Consider the following 17,641-nt stretch of genomic DNA (forward strand, 5'->3'; position numbering starts at 1 on the left):
CGCAGTTGACGCCACGCAGCCGCCATGCCAGTCCTCCCGGACCGCGCGCGCTGACAGTGCAGTTGACGTGTGCGTGTGTGTGTATGTGTGTGTGTGTATGTGTGTGTTTCGTGTGTCTGTGTGTTTGTCAGGGTATGTGCGTGTTTGTTTCAAGTTGTGTCTGACAGTTATGTGTGTGTATGTGTGCGTGTGTGTGTGTGTCAGTGTGACCACGTAACAGGCCTGTTTATAGCTTCCCTTATCTCTTCGATCATGGCGGCATTAAAGTCGCTTCAGAGTGTGGGTGTGTGTGGGTGCCGACCATCTTGCAAAACTGAGGCCGCCGATGATGATTTACAATCATTCCTTTGTCCATGGCCGCTGCATTGTTTCTTTTTGTGGCAGCTGGGTGTTTACGGTGTTTCACACCGCCCCTCAACAGGGTCTCGACGATGTCAAGGACTGAGACGAGGTACAGATAAAGTTATAACAGCATCAACCAGTAGCCGTACTCACGATACTGTCTCTCCCCCCCACCCCCTTCCACATACACTTTCACATAGTACACACACACTGACGCACAGAGTGACGCCACGCGTGCGCGCACACACAACACACACATTCCATGGAAAAGTTAAACACTTCATTAAAATTACAAATTAAGCCTCATATATATGTATATATATATGAGGCTGAATTTATAATTATATATGTATATACACACATGTAATATAATACACATATATATATATATATACACACACACATATTATATATATATATATGCTTGGTTAATAGTGCTCAGTTAAGTTATACACGTTGTCCATATGTAGGTATAAGCAGTGCTTAGATACACAAAGACAGAAGAATAGATTAGCGGAGCCATAATTGTGTAAGTCGTGCTTAGATACACTAAGACATAAACTGAGAATAGACCTGGTCAGAGCTTAAACAGAAAGAAAGAGAGGGAGGAAGGGAGAGAGATCGATAGAGACACTCTGACAGATGAAAAACAGAGACAAAGAGACATGGGTAGAAGGAAGAATGGGGTGGACAGGACATCAAAATAACATCATACCATGCATAAAAAAAAATGCTACAATTTTTTTTTCTTTAAAATATGTAAGAAGCACTCAACCTGCCATGTAGTTACCATTGAGACCACACACACACACACACACACACACACACAGATGATGTAGGATTTAAAGGGAGGCATTGGCAAATGTGAAACAGACAAACGATGAGCTGACAAGGTCAAATGTTGAGTTAAAAGAAAAGCTGAAGAACTTGGAAGTGAAAACGGACGATTTGGAATGTGGCTCAAAGCAAAACACCATCCCTGTTCATGGCATACTGAAAAGAGACAGGAACGAAACTACAGAGATGTGTGAAAGTCTGTTACAGAACATGATCACAGACACACCAGAACTGAGTGATGACATTTGTTTTGACAGGGTACAGTGTCTGAGTTCTGCAGAAAACTCACCTCTGATAGCTAGATGCAGACGTACTACAAAGATGAAGTCAAAACTGTTAAAGGGGAAATGAAGTTACATGGAACTAATATTTTCATAGGTGAAGATTTCTGTCAAAGATTAGAAATGTTAGATTAAAAAAAAATTAAAAATGCACATTTCTCTCAAAGGGTTAGAAATGTTAGATAAAAAAAACAAAAACAAACTTGCACCCCTTATGAAGGCTGCCAAAAGTCAAAAGAAAAGATTGGGAGCCACAAAGTTCTGATTACTTCTTGATCGAGGGGGGGGAATTTATACTGAGGGAGGATGGCAGCCAGTCTGGTGACAAACATGAACACTTGGATTTTTTTTTTTTTTTTTTCAAAAAGCAGGGAAATTATGGGCATACAGTGTAAGGGCGGTTACTGAAACAGAACCCATGGAACCGAGCAACACACTGCACGTGCAAAGCAAGCCATAGGGCAGTCAGTGTTGGGGTTTCAGTACGTATTTGACCAAAGTACGAGGTATATATTTTGCTGAACTGCTGGGGCAGCAACAGGTTTAGCTCAAAAAGTTCTACTGTGTGTCAGGTGTGCAGGTGTATCAATGCTCGGTGATGACAGTGGGAACTGTGCAAGTGCACTCCTACCAGATGAAAAAACCGTGCATGCATGTTCCTGTTCAAGAATGGGGTTGTACTTTTGTTGATAATTATAACACAAATTTTGATAGTGATACAGGAAATGTGAACAATTTTTCTTTTCTTCACTGGCATGTTTGTGGTTTACTTTCCAAAAGTATCTGATTACAACTTTGTTGAGTATGTTTCTTCATTTGATTTTGCTTTCCCTGTGGAGACTTTCGTTAAAGACTTTCAATCAGCATTATTTCCCGATCACACCATTTTCGTGAAAACTGCAGTTAAGTTCACTGAGTGAGGAAGGAGATCAAGAGGTGTGATTTGTTCAATAAGAAACAAGTTTTTTAAATATATCAGACAGGTTTATGTAAAAAAAATGATATTTTGATTTTTGTTATTGATAAAGAATTACTTCAATTACAAAATGATGTTTTGTACATATGCTCTCTGTAACACAAGATAATGGTACAGACTGAAGATTGTTTAATAGATATCCTTTCCTCACATGAAGATATTTCAGTTTTAATGTGTGGCGATATAAAGGGAAGGGACAGCTGATGCTACACCAAATTTCAATGAGGATTTTAAACAGTTTTCATGGTTCGATAAATTTGATCTGTTTCAGATTTGAAGATGCTCTGAAGACAACATATCAAATTTGCATGGCAAATGTTTTTGTTAATTATGTGCTGTACTTTGTGGTTATTTTTTCTTAATGGTGTATGCTATGGTGATAGAGCTGGTCGTGTGACCTACATGTGTGACTCTGGAAGCAGTGCATATGATTTTGTTGCATCTTGTGATCTTTTTGATTTTATATATTCCAACTGTTTCTTTTGTGTAAAAGAAAGAATTGAGTCTGATCATATGCCTTATAGAGTCTCACAAAAATAAACATGAATGTAATGTTTGCAAAAATGGTGATCTGAACAAAAAAGAATATGCTGAAAAATTTGTGTGGAAAAATGATGGTGCAATCTGTTATCTATTTTTTTTAATCATATGAATTCAGATGCTGTATATTTACAAATGTTGCATGTGTGGGGGATTATGCAATCTATTATCAATTTTTTTAATCATATGAATTCAGATGCTGAAAATTTACAAATGCTGCATGTGTGTTAGACTTACTTGATGTTAATGTGAATGATGCTCTTGAAATGTTTAATGGCTGAGTTTTAAAAAAAATATATTTAAAAAAAAGTCCGCAGATTGTATGGAAGTTTGTTTGATACAGTAAAAAAAGCCAAAAAATGTATGGTTTGATGTAGAATGTCACATTACAAGAAAACATGTGAGGCTATTGTGAAAATACAACAAAACATTAGATGCTGATGATCGTCTTATTTTTTGCGCAGCAAGAAGAGAGTGTTCAATGATTTATTGCTTGAAGAAGTAAAGGCCTCTGTTAATATCCAGAACGACACCACACACACACACACACACACAAAGATTAGTCTCTTGATGCACACACTGTTTATTCATCATAGGGATAAAACTGTCCTCATTCAGAGATTCCTCTCCTTTAAGCACACACACACACACACACACACACACACACACATATGTATGTGTGTGTTTCTGTAAAAAAAATGACTGGAGATTACATATATATATATTTATATATTTCCTCCAGTCGTTCTTTACTTACACATTCATTCTTTCATACTTTTTGTTAGTATATGTACATACATTTTTCTATAAGAGACACTTTATCAGTATTACACATCAGTGTTCTAAACATTCAAAACAAGTTTTCACAGCAGTTCTGATTCACACTCCACGCAATGATACAGAGTCAACATGCACAAACATCATGCATAAATGTACAAGAACTTGCAGATGAGGTACTGCTGCATCCCCCTTCATTAAGGGGCACTGGCCTTATCTGAATAAAAGGTTTGTTCATTCATTCGTTCTACTTTGTCAAATGCCTGACTTAGGACATGAAGAGACCCTTAATTAAACAGACCCCTGTTTCTTCTTCTTTGTTCGTGGGCTGCAACTCCCACATTCACTTGTATGTACATGAGTGGGCTTAACCACTTGGCTATTGCACCTGTCAGACCCCTGTTTCAAAATATTAACTGCTTGAAGCAGCATGAATCCTTATAAACTTAACTGTACTTCATTAGCAACCCACTTATTCCAATGTGTTACATCTTCTGACCATTCTTGCTAAAGAAACAATTCACGATAGAACGTGAAGAGACCCTTAAACAGACCCCTGTTTCAAAATATTAACTACCTGAAGCGGCATGATTCCTTATAAACTTTACTGTACTTCATTAATAATAATAATAATGAATATTTGGACGCCCTATCTCCGGAAAGCCCAGAGCATTTACAAATACAATTATACATACATTGATGCAGACACACTTCATAACATTCATTTGCCTTTACGCATCACAAAATAAACAGATCACACACTGACACACACACACACACACACACACCAGGCATGCATACCAATACAGCCCCATTGCTCTCTCCACCCACCAACAATTGCAGACAGACACACAGGGCAGGAAAACTAGTCAAAACAACTGTGGAAAAGGTGAGTTTGGAGACCTGATTTGAATGAGGCCCAAAGACTGAGCGTGTCGGACAGAATAAGGGAGTTTGTTCCAGATGACAGGTCCAATGAAACAGAAAGCACCTTCTCCATGGAGTTTCTTTCGCCTGTTGTAACCCACTTATTCCTATGTTTTGCATCTTCTGACCAGTCTTGCTAAAGAAGCAATTCATGATAGGACGTGAAGAGACCATCAAACAGACCCCTGTTTCAAAATATCAACTGCCTGAAGCAGCGTGATTCCATATAAACTTTACCATACTTCATTTGTAACCCACTTATTCCTACGTCTTGCATCTTCTGACCATTCTTGCTAAATCCTGTCCAAATAAATCACCTTTTTCACACACACACACACACACTCTCTCTCTCTCTCTCTCTCTCTCATTCTCTTGACCACTGATGAAGAGTAAGCTTGTCAGTGCTGGACTCTCTCTTTCACCTAGGTTCAGCAGTCAAGGGGGTTTCCAGGACTATTATTCTGCTGTCTTTTCTTGACTTTGCCACAGACACTGACAAATGACTGAACTCACAACCATCCTATTAACATTTTGCTTCTTCTCCCACTTACAATTACTGTATAAAATTATAGTCACGCTTGAAATGACTTCATCAAGTCATGGGCAAGAATTAAAAGAGAAAAGTTCCAAGAAAATACACACAGGAGACTTGCACGTCACTTGTATGAAAGAATTAAATTTAAAAGGAAAGCAAACCAGGCCACATAATTATTACACCATATATGTAGCTTAATCACATTTACATAGCACCAGTCAACTTTGTGGAGAGTTCATTTGGTTCACCAACAAGCCATTAACATTACTTATCTCTATTTGATTGATGTCTAGAAGCTAGGGGGGAAAAACACACCAATATACAGAGCTATCCATGACTTTTTTTTCTTAAAAAAAAAAAAAAAAAAAAAATCCACATCAACTTCAACAGAGGAAACAATGTGTGAACACGCTCATATGGACATAAAATTTCTTTCCGAGTCATTTTGACACTGGCAGTCTTATTTTTACATGATCACGGCTTATGCAGTGATTGCAGCTCTTACCTTTATCATGATGCTAGTCAGGCAGAAACTCTTTCCCCCCTTATCCACAAGCCACATACTTATGCAGAGTATAATAAACACCTACACATGCTCTCACTCACACACACAAAATAATACTCTCACACATAAGTATATTTTCATAATAATGTATACATGCAGACTTCATAACAACACTTATTTTACGCTGCAAAAAAAAAAAAAAGACTTGTGCTGCGTAGAGTTCTCTCAAGATGCTGCCAAAGATCAGTTCACTCTTATCGCACACCACAAATACATCTTGGAAGCAAACCAGAAACATTCATACAAAAGGACAATTCGTTTCAAACAGAGAAGCTGACATACATGAGTACCTCAAAACCTTACCATCAGGATCAGGTGACATATAAGAAAAAAACCCAGAAGCAATCAAATTTCCAAGACTTTTCAGGAACACGCTATATTCTTGTTTGATTCAACATGATGACAACAATCATGGTCACTTAACTGATGGAGACTTCACACTTGCAGAGAGTGCACAAAATAAGTTTCCTTTTTCTGTCCTTGTAAACATGATTCACTGTATTATTCCCTGAGGATCTGTAAGATTTTTCGGGGGGCGGGGGTGGGGCGGTGTGGGGGTTGTGGTGAGAGTTTCCTCTTCATCTTGAACCCCCCCCATCCCAACCTCTGTCTCACACATTCACTTGTGACAGCTGGCCATCTTTTCAGTTGAGCACGCTTTCTCATAACTTTTGACTCTTCTGTAGCCGGCTACAGACTAATGCTTGTGCATACTGTTTGAATTACAACTTTCTATCCGCTGTAAGGTTAATCCACCCAAGAACAACAGTGCCTCATTTACATCTCTGTTGTTGTTTTTAAGCCTAACACACGACCCAAGGCCGTAACATACATGTCATCGATTTTTCCAAGTTTCCACAACAAAAACCACCATTCCAGAATGGTACTCAGTAGGCATGTATGAGCTAAACCTGTTCCGCCCAGCAGTTCAGCAAAACATATAGCTCCAACTTTGGTCCGAGTACATACTGCACCCCTCCTTTTGCTTAAAGTTTTTACATACCATTCTGCTCCACCTTTCACACAAACACAATGTTTGCAGCACCAGTCCAGTTTCTTGCTGGGGAACAGCAACGTTGTGGAGTGGTGGCCACTCGTCCATTTTGGATTGAGCACAGAGGATTGAATCCCACACTCAACATTATTTTCTACCCCCTCTGGACCTTGAGTGGTGGTCTGGATGCTATTCATTTGGATGAGATGATAAATCAAAAGTCCTATCCTAGCATGAACTTTGTGCATGTAATAGAACCCACAGCAACAAAAGGGTTGGCCCTAGCAAATTTCAACAACAACAAAATCCACTTTGATTGGAAAAGTGTATACACTTGCAGGCAATTAAAAAAAAGGAAAGAAAAAAAGGATGGAGCTGCACTGTAATGATATGCTCTACCTGGGGAAAGCAGCCCAACTTCACACAGAAAAATACAACACATCCAAAAAAACAAAAAAAACACAGAAAAAGAAGGTAGATATCTTCATTACTCAGAAACCACACTGAAGAAGCTTGTGAAGGACAAATGGAAAAAAAAAACACACCTAAAAACACCCCCACCCACCCAAAATAGGAAGCAAAAACGAAAATCTCAGTAAGGCATTATGACTGTCTTATTATGCACAATGCACACCATGTATACATGCTCCAGTGAGTTTGGCTCTTTGTGGAAAGTACTGGAAAGCAAGTGTGTCCAGGTGTTCTTGAGATAACAGTTCTCAAAAGTCTAAGACTGATCCCTGTCAGGCTACTTATTTCGTGTTTAACTGTCTTCCTGTGTGAAAATTCAGTTCTGAAGACAAAAACTAGTTACCATTTTCAGGGTCTATAGAGATTTTAATCACAAAATTTAAAACTTTTAGAAAACAATTAAATAAAAAAACAAAACTGTAAAACAAATGTTAAAAGTTTTAAATTACTGTGTCATGAACCTGGAAGAATGGCAGAGTATTTTTAGCACAGGCTTTTGACCATTGAAAGAATCATTGCCTGCTACACAGGTGATAACCATGATTTCTGTCAAGATTATGTTGGGATTTTTTTTTTTTTTTTTTTTTTAATCATTACTTGCTTTCAATTTGGATTCAGATGGAAAATGTTGCTGCTCTGCTTTACCAACCTCTGACAGCAATGATGATTTTTTTCCCCAGTAAGATTCACTAAAATGAACAACTTTTACAAGTCTGTTCATGTTTTTACAGGTAAAATCTTAAATACGTAGAAAAATGAATGTCATTTTCTACAATTAAGAAAAAAAAGAAACTTTAAAAAACTTGAATAACCTGGCTTTGGCATACAATTTTGATACAAACCTATTCCACTGAATACAAACCTTTGTTTTCATGTTAACATGCAGCTGGAACTATGTTATGCAGACAGTGCAACCTGTTTAAAATCTTTGTTCCTTTTTTCCCCTTGTGCACAAACTTTAAAAAAAATACATATAAAATATAATTGCTGTTTCAAGATGGCATGACTAAAGCTGAAACTGTTATATCATGATGCCTTGAAACAGCAATTTAACAAAACAGTTTGCAAAAACTACCCCAATATAAAATCACCAATTGGGCAATGATCTGAAGTAGACTTCTGTAAACAGGATTTCCACAATATCAGGACACACTTTCATTTCTGCAGCTGAGATGAACAACATGAGAGCAACGCTGCCAAGAATCACTGGAAGAGGGGGGCAGCAAAACAACAACACCAAAAAAAAAAACCCATAAACATACACACATACAAACATCTACAACCAAGTGTTGTGGTGCACTGCTTTCTATGGTTTGTATTTGACCAAGGCAATGTTTTTGGTGGTGAAGCAGCGATCACACACCCACTCCGCATACACCTCAGACTTCAGCATGCGGAAAGCGTCCTCTGTCAGTCCCACGCACACACGGTGGAACCAGAAGTTGCAGCCACTCTCACAAAGGATGGCTTGGTCATTTTCATGGACCTGCACACAGGTTCAGTTTCAAAAGAAAGGTCAAAGTGTGCAGTCTGATCAACATATGCTGGACACATCAATGTAAAAAAAAAAAAATTTCAAAAAAGGGCTGATGCCTGATCTATGCAGAAACCCAACATGCTGGTCAGGCCTTAAGAGCCTACCCTAAGTTTGTGTAAAGCATTTGCATGAAATGAAATAGAATTAACATGAAACAGAATGAAATAAGCAAACAAAGTATAATAAATAAAGGCGAAATATTGTAAAACATAATAAACTGAAAGATACGTAGAAGGCAAATGATTGAAATAAAATAACCTAAAATGCGCCACATTCAGCCAACTTGTGCACACCCACAAACGCATGCAAACATCCCAGGAAAAGAGCAATTCACTATCAACAGCTTCCCCAACCCCCTGGACCTCCCAAAGCTGATGTGTGTGTGTGTGGTTCGTCTGTCGGGATCGACGAGGACCATCTAGTCATCCTGGGGGTAGGTGGGTTGGGTTCTGTGGGTGCACAGATGACTGGTCAGGCCAATCCGCGCCCGGAAGGTTCTGACGCAGTGTGGACAGGGGATGGTGGCGGCTGTCAGGGACTTGCTGGCACTGCTTTTCCTGGCCTGTCTGCGTTGCTCTGCTGCACCGATTCTGTTGGCCTCACAGGATTTGGCGCCTTTGTGGACAGCTGAACACCACTTTGGTCTGTCTATTGCATTCAGCTCCCATGTGTCGTGGCTGATCCTGAAGGCCTTCAGAGAAGCTTTCAGAGTGTCTTTGAAGCGCTTCTTTTGGCCTCCATGGGAGCGCTTGCCATGTTGGAGTTCGCCGTACAGCAGTTTCTTGGGGAGCTGGTGGTCTGGCATGCGAACTACATGGCCTGCATCAAGATGGTGTAGATGCTGGGCAAGTTTGCACGAGTGAGCACCTCTGTGTCAGGGATCTTCTCTTGCCACTTTATGCTGAGAAGTTTTCTGAGGCTGGTGGTGTGGAAGTGGTTCAGCTTTTTGGCGTGGCGTTTGTAGACCGTCCATGATTCACATCCATAGAGCAGTGTGGTGAGAACTATGGCCTTGTATAGTTTGAGCTTCGTCTCCAGGGTGATGCCTCTCCTATTCCGAACGTTCTTATGGAGTCTGCCGAAGGCAGCGCTGGCTTTGGCGAGTCTGGCATTCACCTCGTCGTCGATGACAACTGTGCGAGAGAGTGTACTGCCCAGGTATGTGAACTTGTCCACCACGTTCAGTCATTGCCCACTGATGAAGATGTTTGGTTCAACGTAAGGCTTTCCTGTAGCTGGCTGGTGCATCACCTCAGTCTTCTTTGTGCTGATTGTGAGGCCAAAGTTGTCACAGACAGCAGAGAACTTGTCGACACTGTGTTGCATGTCAGCTTCGGAGGCAGCGTTGAGAGCACAGTCATCAGCAAACAGGAAGTCGTTGACAGTGTCTGTCCTCACCTTGGTTTTTGCTTGAAGCCTCCTGAGGTTGAAGAGTGAGCTATCTGTGCAGTACCTGATGCCAATGCCTACGTCAGCGTCTCTGAAGGCATCTGTCAGCATTGCTGAAAACATGAGACTGAACAGGGTGGGGGCAAGAACACACCCTTGCTTGACTCCGTTGGAGACAGGGAATGGTTCTGAAGTCTCTCCGTTGTCTTGGACTCGGGCCAGCATCCCATCGTGTAGTTGCCGTATGATGGTAATGAACTTTCTGGGACATCCGTACTTCACCATGATTCTCCAAAGGCCATCTCTGCTAACAGTATCGAAGGCCTTGGTCAGATAGACATAGGTGGAGTAAAGGTCGGAGTTCTGTTCCTGACACTTCTCCTGGAGCTGCCTGGCAGCAAACACCATGTCGATAGTCCCGCGTTCTTTCCGGAAGCCACACTGGCTCTCTGGTAGGAGACCTTGCTCAAGGTGCGCTACGAGACGGTTGAGTAGCACTCTGGCCAGAGTCTTGCCTGCAACGGACAGCAGGGATATTCCATGATGGTTGTCACAGGCCTGACAATTTCCTTTGCGCTTGTACAGGTGGATGATGGAAGCGTCTTTGAAGTTCTGTGGAACTGCCTCATGCTGCCAGATGAGCTGGAACAGCTGATGAAGCTTCTCAGTCAGCGCCATACCACCTTCTTTGTAGACCTCAGCTGGAATGGAGTCTGAGCCAGAGGCTTTGCCATTGGATAGCAGATGGATAGCTTTCTGGGTCTCCTCCAAAATTGGAATGGCATCTAACGACTCACTGACTGGCACCATTGATGGTGGAAGGGAGGTTCAGTACGCTGTCAAAGTGTTCAGCCCATCTCTCAAGGATTCCGTCCTTGTCACTGATCAGGGTAGAACCATCAGCACTGAGGAGTGGAGCAGATCCGGAGGTGGTGGGACCGTAGACTTCTTTCAGGCCATTATAGAAGTTCTTCATGTCGTTCCTGTCTGCAAAGCCCTGGATCTCATCAGCTTTGTTGCTCAACCAGGAATCCTTCATCTGCCGCAGCTTCAGCTGGATGGTGCTGCGTGCGCTCTTCAGTATGTCTTTCTTTGACAGTGACTTGGGATCTTCAATGTGGGCTCTGTAGGCTTGGCGTTTGTCTTCCAGCAGCTGCTTGATCTCAGTGCAGTTCTCCTCAAACCAGTCTTTGTGCTTCCTGGCAGAAGGCCCCAGGCACTCCATGGCATTGTACACCGTCTCATGCAGTGCACCCCATGCTGCCTCCACATTCTGGTTGTCCAGCACAGTGGACTCAAGGCGTTCCTCCAGGGTGTCAGCAAAGGTCTGCTTGATGTTGCCTAGCTCCAGCTTGCTGAAATTCAGGCGTTTGGGTGCTTTCATGCCCTGAGGCTGTCTCTTGGGCTGGATGCGGAGGTTGAGTTTGGAGACGATAAGGCGGTGGTCTGTCCACCACTCGGCGCCACACATGGCCCCCGTGACTCGTACGTCCTGCCTGTCCCTCTTCCTGATGACGACAAAGTCGATGAGATGCCAATGCCCAGAGCGAGGATGCATCCATGACGTCCTGTTACGGGTAGGGAGGCAGAAGACAGTGTTTGTGATAAGAAGGTCGTGCTCGGCTCATGTCTGGAGAAGTAGTTGACCATTGCTGTTACAGTTGCCAACCCCATGCTTCCCAATCACGCCTTCCCAGGAGGTGCTGTCACAGCCAACTCTCGCGTTAAAGTCACCAAGAATGATGAGCTTGTCTGCGTTGGGAACAGCAGTGATGACAGCGTTCAGGTCCTCGTAGAACTTGTCCTTGATCTCATCCGGGTTGGTTATGGTGGGCGCATAGGTGCTGACAATGGTGGTAAACTTCTTCCCGTTGCATATTGGGAGTTTCATCGTCATCAGGCAATCGTTCACTCCTTTGGTCTGTCTGCGTTGCCTCCGTCCAGAAGCATACACACGTTCCATGTGGCAATGGTCAATGGGGTGTTCCTTGTTTTCTTCTTTTCTTCTTTCTTTCCTTTGTGTGTCAACCACTTGAGTAGGGTCCCTGTCAGCCGCGGTATGCTGACTAGGGTGGTGTGGAGCAGGCAATGTTTAGGACACCTTTTCTAGCCCCTTCCTCATGCCATGGAGGTGAGCAGTGCTGTCCTGAAGAGGGCTGCTCAGTCGCTCAGGGGGCTGCCCATCTCCACCACTGCTCCAGTCGGTGAAAAACGACCCTATGGCCTGAGCCACCTGTGTGCAGGTCCACGTTAACGACTGCCAATGTACCCACACCTGTCGCTTCGTCGCTCGCCTGTCACCACAGGGCTTGGGGAAAATGATGGTATGGGATGAAGGATGACTGATGACTTGCACAATGACTTTGTTTATAGTGAGGAGGAGTTGCGCACTGTTGACCTCACTCTCTTGTCCAAGACTGTCTGTATCCAGTGGCAAGACGAGGTCAAGATGACTGGAGATGTAAACGAATGCAGTGGATGACCAGGATGTCCTATGTGCCTCATCCTGCCCTCAGCACTCCACAGTGCTCTGCTGCAACTGCCTTCCTCTCCGTTGAACCATGAAGGTTTCTTCCGCAGAGTCCGCCAGATCCAGTCTTCACATGCTTGGGTAGACAAGCCCTAACTCACCGAGAGTTTGAGACCCATCAGCTACCCCCACCTAGTTTAGCCAGCCTGTCAAAACCGTTGCCCGGGGGTTGGGCGCTGCCGCATACTAGCAGCTTCTAGGACCCATAGGTGAGAGCTGGGTGCCGGTGGGGACGAATAGAGGATGAACCACTCCTGGAAGAGCATGACAAGCCCCCCTTCTAGAAGTACTACCCCTCCCGTGCACCCCCTAACCCCCCTGGACCTCCCAAAGCTGATACTGACTCACAGTGTGGCAGACTGCATGCACACACATACCACACCACACACATGTGTTCAGGGTTCCGTCCTACCTACCTCTTTGTGACAGACCCCACAGGGGTAGATAGGGGGAGCGCTGGGGTTGGAGGCATTGAAGATCATGGGCTGGTTGGGGGGGTACATCTTGCCCCCTGGCCCGGCATGCATCATGCCCGGGTGCATGCCCCCACACTGCGGCCCGTGGGGCCCGTGAGGTCCCTGGGGGTGAGGTCCTGGAGGTCCCTGAAGCCCATGATGTCCCGGAGGCATGTGAGGTCCCTGGGGGTGGCCAGGGCGCATCTGCATGGACTGCATCATGACTGGGGAGGGGCGGGGGTGGGCGTCGTCAAAAGGGTTCTGCACCATCATACTGTTGCGGCAGTTGTTGTTGTTGCCCCCATTGTTGTTGCTGTTGCCATTCTTGTTGGTCGGCGTGGGGGTCTTGGGAGGAGGGGTAGGGTCTGGACCTGGCAGCAGCTCTGCTAATGTGTTCTTTGTCTGAAAATAAGTCACTAAAATATACACCTAAATGTTTTGTGCCTGTTCAACGTTTTTCCATATTGCACTGTTTGTTTTCCAACTTGAGTACAGTTCACTGAAATTTGTCCATCGAAAGACAAGTTCAATCATATTCTTTAAAAGAAAAAAACAATTAAGTGAACTTTCTTTTCTTTATCTTTAACAACAGACCACATAAACCCAAGACATGTGACCTTCAGCTTTCGTTTCATTTAGAACTTCAGTCTCTTCATCTACATCCCACAAAGTGTTACAAAAGAAACCTATTTCACAATGTAACATACAGTCAGTATTTCTACCTGTGCTCTATGTGCTGGATGGGACCCACAGTTTTAACAGAGACAATATATTCCTTCCTATAACTCTGAAGCTAAACAGACAAACATCTGAGCGGACTCTATTTTTTACAAATGAAACAAGATGAATGGCTTTTTTCTCTGCAGATCTGCTTGTTTCTGAAGATAAACACTTACATTGTCACAAGTGCTTCCATACACTACCAATATCTATGAATATCTGCGGTGTACCATGGCATTTCAAATATAATGGTAACTCTATCGCAAAACAGTTAATAGAAGCCAATTCCATGTATTATTCACAATCACTTCAACAATGAAAAGGTAAACCTAAATCCTCTACCTTCAAGCAATGAGGGGGTGGGGTTGGGGGGGCTGGGAGGGGGGGGGTCTTTCATGATTTAGTGCTGACAGTCACTCTTGATGTTAGACTCAGTTTACAAGGCCACACAGTAACAAACCAAACTGAAGCATAAACAGCCAGAAGAAAGATGATGTTACAACACTGAACTGACTTTCTGATAGTTGACTGTGCCATAAAAATAAACCTGTGGAAGAAGAGACTGGCCCTTCAAACTCTTATCTTTTACTGGTTGATCCAAGTCTTTCTACACAAAAGGTCAACTTTCAAATCACTCACTGTGTCAGCAGCTGAGGAGTCCTTTCTGTCCTGTGGCATTGTGGTTCTGGGTTTGTGGCAGCACCAGTCCCTTCTCTAAGTTCTGCTCTCACAGAGTACCACCACTTCTGCCAGAGATACTGATGAAGACAGAGTCAACATTACAAGTGGGTATTATCACTGTATCAGTGTATGAGTGTTCCGATGTGAGTTGATGTTTAAAGTGTGACATCACTATCAGTGTAATGTATACACATGTGAGAGATTGCCCATATGGTTAGATGATTAACATATCCTTGATGAGTTGTTCATGTGTGTCTATATCTGTTGTTTTCTGTAAGTACTTGGAATTTTAGTATATAAAATGTACTCGTAATTACATTAAGCAGAAACAATGCACTTTATGTTTAAACTGCATGAACATATTTTATCATCCAAGATTTCATAAAGAAAGCTTGACAAATTTGTAGAATGTTGTTATGTTTTAATGAGAATTCTGATATTTAGCTGCTAATCAAAAAAAAAAAAAAGAAAAAAAAGAAAAAGATGATTTAAGACTTTAGAAAAGCATTTTTTTACACACACACACACACACACACACACACACACACACACACTCACACATGTGCATGCCTTTCCTTGCATACAATGATACACACATGTAACCAGATCATAAGATAAGGTCTACTCTATATAGTATTACACAGATAACAAAAAATGAAAATTGTAAGTGCGGCCCATGCCCACATGGACAAATGTCAATGAGCACATGTACAAAAACATCGCATCATCAATATAATCATACCACAGAATAGTAGAAGTAACAGCAGCAGCAGTACGTAGCAGTAGCAGCAGCAGCAGTAGTAGTAGTAGCAGCAGCAGTAGTACAACATGGCAGAGTAATAAAGTGTACACAGTCTTCTTCTTCTTCCAGGGAAGCAACCACAATCAACCAGTTGATTATTCTGTCACTTTGGAGGAGATCGGAAGCACACACCCCCTCCCCAAACCCCCCCCTCCCCCCCAAAAAAAGGCCTTTGACACGAAGGTGTCAATAGTTGTGGCCTCCATGACGCTCTGGGGCAGGCTGTTCCAGTCTCGGATTGTTCTTGGTAGGAAGGACTGTTGCTGATATTGTGTGCGACATCTTGGTTAGGTGTATTGATGGTTGTGGCCTCTCCTCTGTCGGGCTAGGGCAGGCTCCATCTTTTGGTTCATGCTGTTCGTGCATACCATTTCATGCTGAATTTTGTACAACATAGCGAGGCAGGCAGTTCGACATCTGTCCTGGAGCAAGGGCCATTGTAGTTCATCAATCATGTCTGATTCGCTGGAGGTGTTACGATAGTGCCTCAAGATGAAGCGTGCTGCTCTGCACTGGACAGCCTCCATCTTATCCATACTCTCCTGCGTGTGGGGGTCCCAGACTGTTGCAGCATATTCCATGATGGGTCGTACAAGGGTCTTGTATGCTGTCTCTTTGATTCCCCAGGAGCTGATTTTTAGATTTCATCTTAAGAAGCTGAGGGTCTTGTTGGCTTTTGAGCAAACATTGTTGATCTGTTCATTCCAATTGTGATCTTTGGTAAACATCAGTCCAAGACATTTAATGCTGTTTACAGTTTCTAATGTGTGTCATTATAACTGGTACTGGGGTTGAGGTAAGCCGTTTCTGCTACAGGTTACCTGTAGTGTGGTGCATTTCCCTGGATGAAAACCATGTCCCATCTCTTCTCCCACACAGCAAGCTGGTCAAGATTCTGTTGTAGGTGGGCTTGGTCGTCCGGTGATGCGACCACATCATACACAGCTGGGTTACCGGTACTGCGGTAGTGTGGTGCATTTCCCTTGATGAAGCCTAGTGGCAATCAAAATTCTTGTGTTTTACTGGGTTTGTTAAATGGAGTACCCTTTAGTGAATGCAGATATTGATATTCACATCCCTGTTGGTAATGGTAGCTCATAGATATGCATTCTTTTATCAATCTAGTTGCTCTTTTTTGCACCCTTTGAAAAGCTGTAGATTCTCTCTTAGTCTTGACCCAGTTGCGGTATGGGTGTCACACATTACCTTATTGTATGCGTGATCTAACCAATGCTTTTTATATTTTAAGAAAAATATTTTCATCTAAATAGAAAAACGTTCTCTAAATCACCCCCACTCACCTGATTGGCTTTACCTATTATATTATGTCCACGTGTGTCAAACGATACAAAAGTGCGCGTGCGCATTCCACTACACTTTTCAGTTGATCAGCTTTCCCAGTAATCTTGACAACTGAGACGGAACTACTGGAGCTACCTCAACGATACTTTCGAAGAGGAGGAGCAACGGCCACAAGCAACTAAGAACAAAAAGTTCTGGAGCTTCATAAAGCACCAAAGAACATCCAACACTAGTGTTGCACCCCTCAAGAAAGACGCACGGCTCTTCTCAGACCGGAAAACCCAAGCAGAAATACTGAATCAACAAGACTGAGGAGACTTCACGGAAGAAGAAGTAATCTTGTCGATAATACCCGGAAACTCACCATGCACTGAACGGCTTTGCAGTCCTTCGATCTTGCAGACCGTCTTTGTGCGCCACCAACTATAAACCAGCAGATTCAGAACTTCTCCAACTGAGAGTAAGGCTACTTGAGAATGTGACCCTTGTGCTCGTTTCCGCAACTCGACTTTCGAACTTGTTGTTGACGAACAACATCAAGATGTCTTTGACAGGAAAAGTGGCACTCATCACTGGGGCAGCGCAAGGTCTTGGAAAAGCCTTTTCAGAGGCTTTGCTGAAGAAAGGAGCAAAGGTAATATGTATGGGTGGAAGGTTAGGTCCGGGCGTCTGTGTAGTTTTAGTGAAGATCAAGGGAATGGCCTATAAGCCTTCGTGCGACCCATCCTGGAGTACGCCAGCAGCATCTGGGATCCACACACCGAGCAGAACATCAGCAAGTTTGAAGCGGTTTCGTGATGAGGCGCTATCACAACACCTCTAGCCCCACCGCCATGCTTGAAGAACTGAAGTGGCCCAGCCTCCAGGACTTACGACGTACAGCACGCCTATCCATCCTGTATAAGATCCACAACGACCTGGCATCAAAGCCAGCCTGCGCCCAGCCCCTCCGCGCCGACGCCTTGGCCACGATCAGCAGT

The 17,641-nt window shown here is 43.2% G+C and overlaps 2 protein-coding genes across 4 annotated transcripts in view; one reads left to right on the forward strand and one right to left on the reverse strand.

Moving 5' to 3' along the window:
• Nucleotides 1-5,011: 5,011 nt before the first annotated feature.
• Nucleotides 5,012-17,094, reverse strand: LOC143297412 (uncharacterized). 3 transcript variants are annotated; one of them, XM_076609753.1, is made up of 4 exons: nt 17,026-17,094; nt 14,516-14,634; nt 13,118-13,558; nt 5,012-8,731 (listed from the first exon to the last, which is right to left on the reverse strand). In XM_076609753.1, exons 2-4 carry the CDS (start codon nt 14,552-14,554, stop codon nt 8,552-8,554), a joined length of 660 nt encoding a protein of 219 aa, XP_076465868.1. In that variant the 5' UTR covers nt 14,555-14,634; nt 17,026-17,094; the 3' UTR covers nt 5,012-8,551. The 3 variants fall into 3 exon arrangements, with proteins under 3 accessions (XP_076465868.1, XP_076465870.1, XP_076465869.1); XM_076609755.1 differs by having other exon boundaries at nt 14,516-14,619; nt 17,026-17,061; XM_076609754.1 differs by lacking the exon at nt 17,026-17,094 and adding an exon at nt 16,661-16,795.
• The window catches only part of LOC143297411 (15-hydroxyprostaglandin dehydrogenase [NAD(+)]-like), a 15,305-nt gene continuing 14,733 nt past the window's right edge, over nt 17,070-17,641 (forward strand). Inside the window, exon 1 of the mRNA XM_076609752.1 lies at nt 17,070-17,295. Within this exon, the coding sequence (XP_076465867.1) occupies nt 17,203-17,295 (93 nt within the window). The 5' untranslated portion in view covers nt 17,070-17,202. The remainder of the gene's footprint in view (nt 17,296-17,641) is intronic.

This window comes from Babylonia areolata, chromosome 22 (genome assembly GCF_041734735.1).
Source record: "Babylonia areolata isolate BAREFJ2019XMU chromosome 22, ASM4173473v1, whole genome shotgun sequence".
Taxonomy (NCBI): Eukaryota; Metazoa; Mollusca; class Gastropoda; order Neogastropoda; family Buccinidae; genus Babylonia; species Babylonia areolata.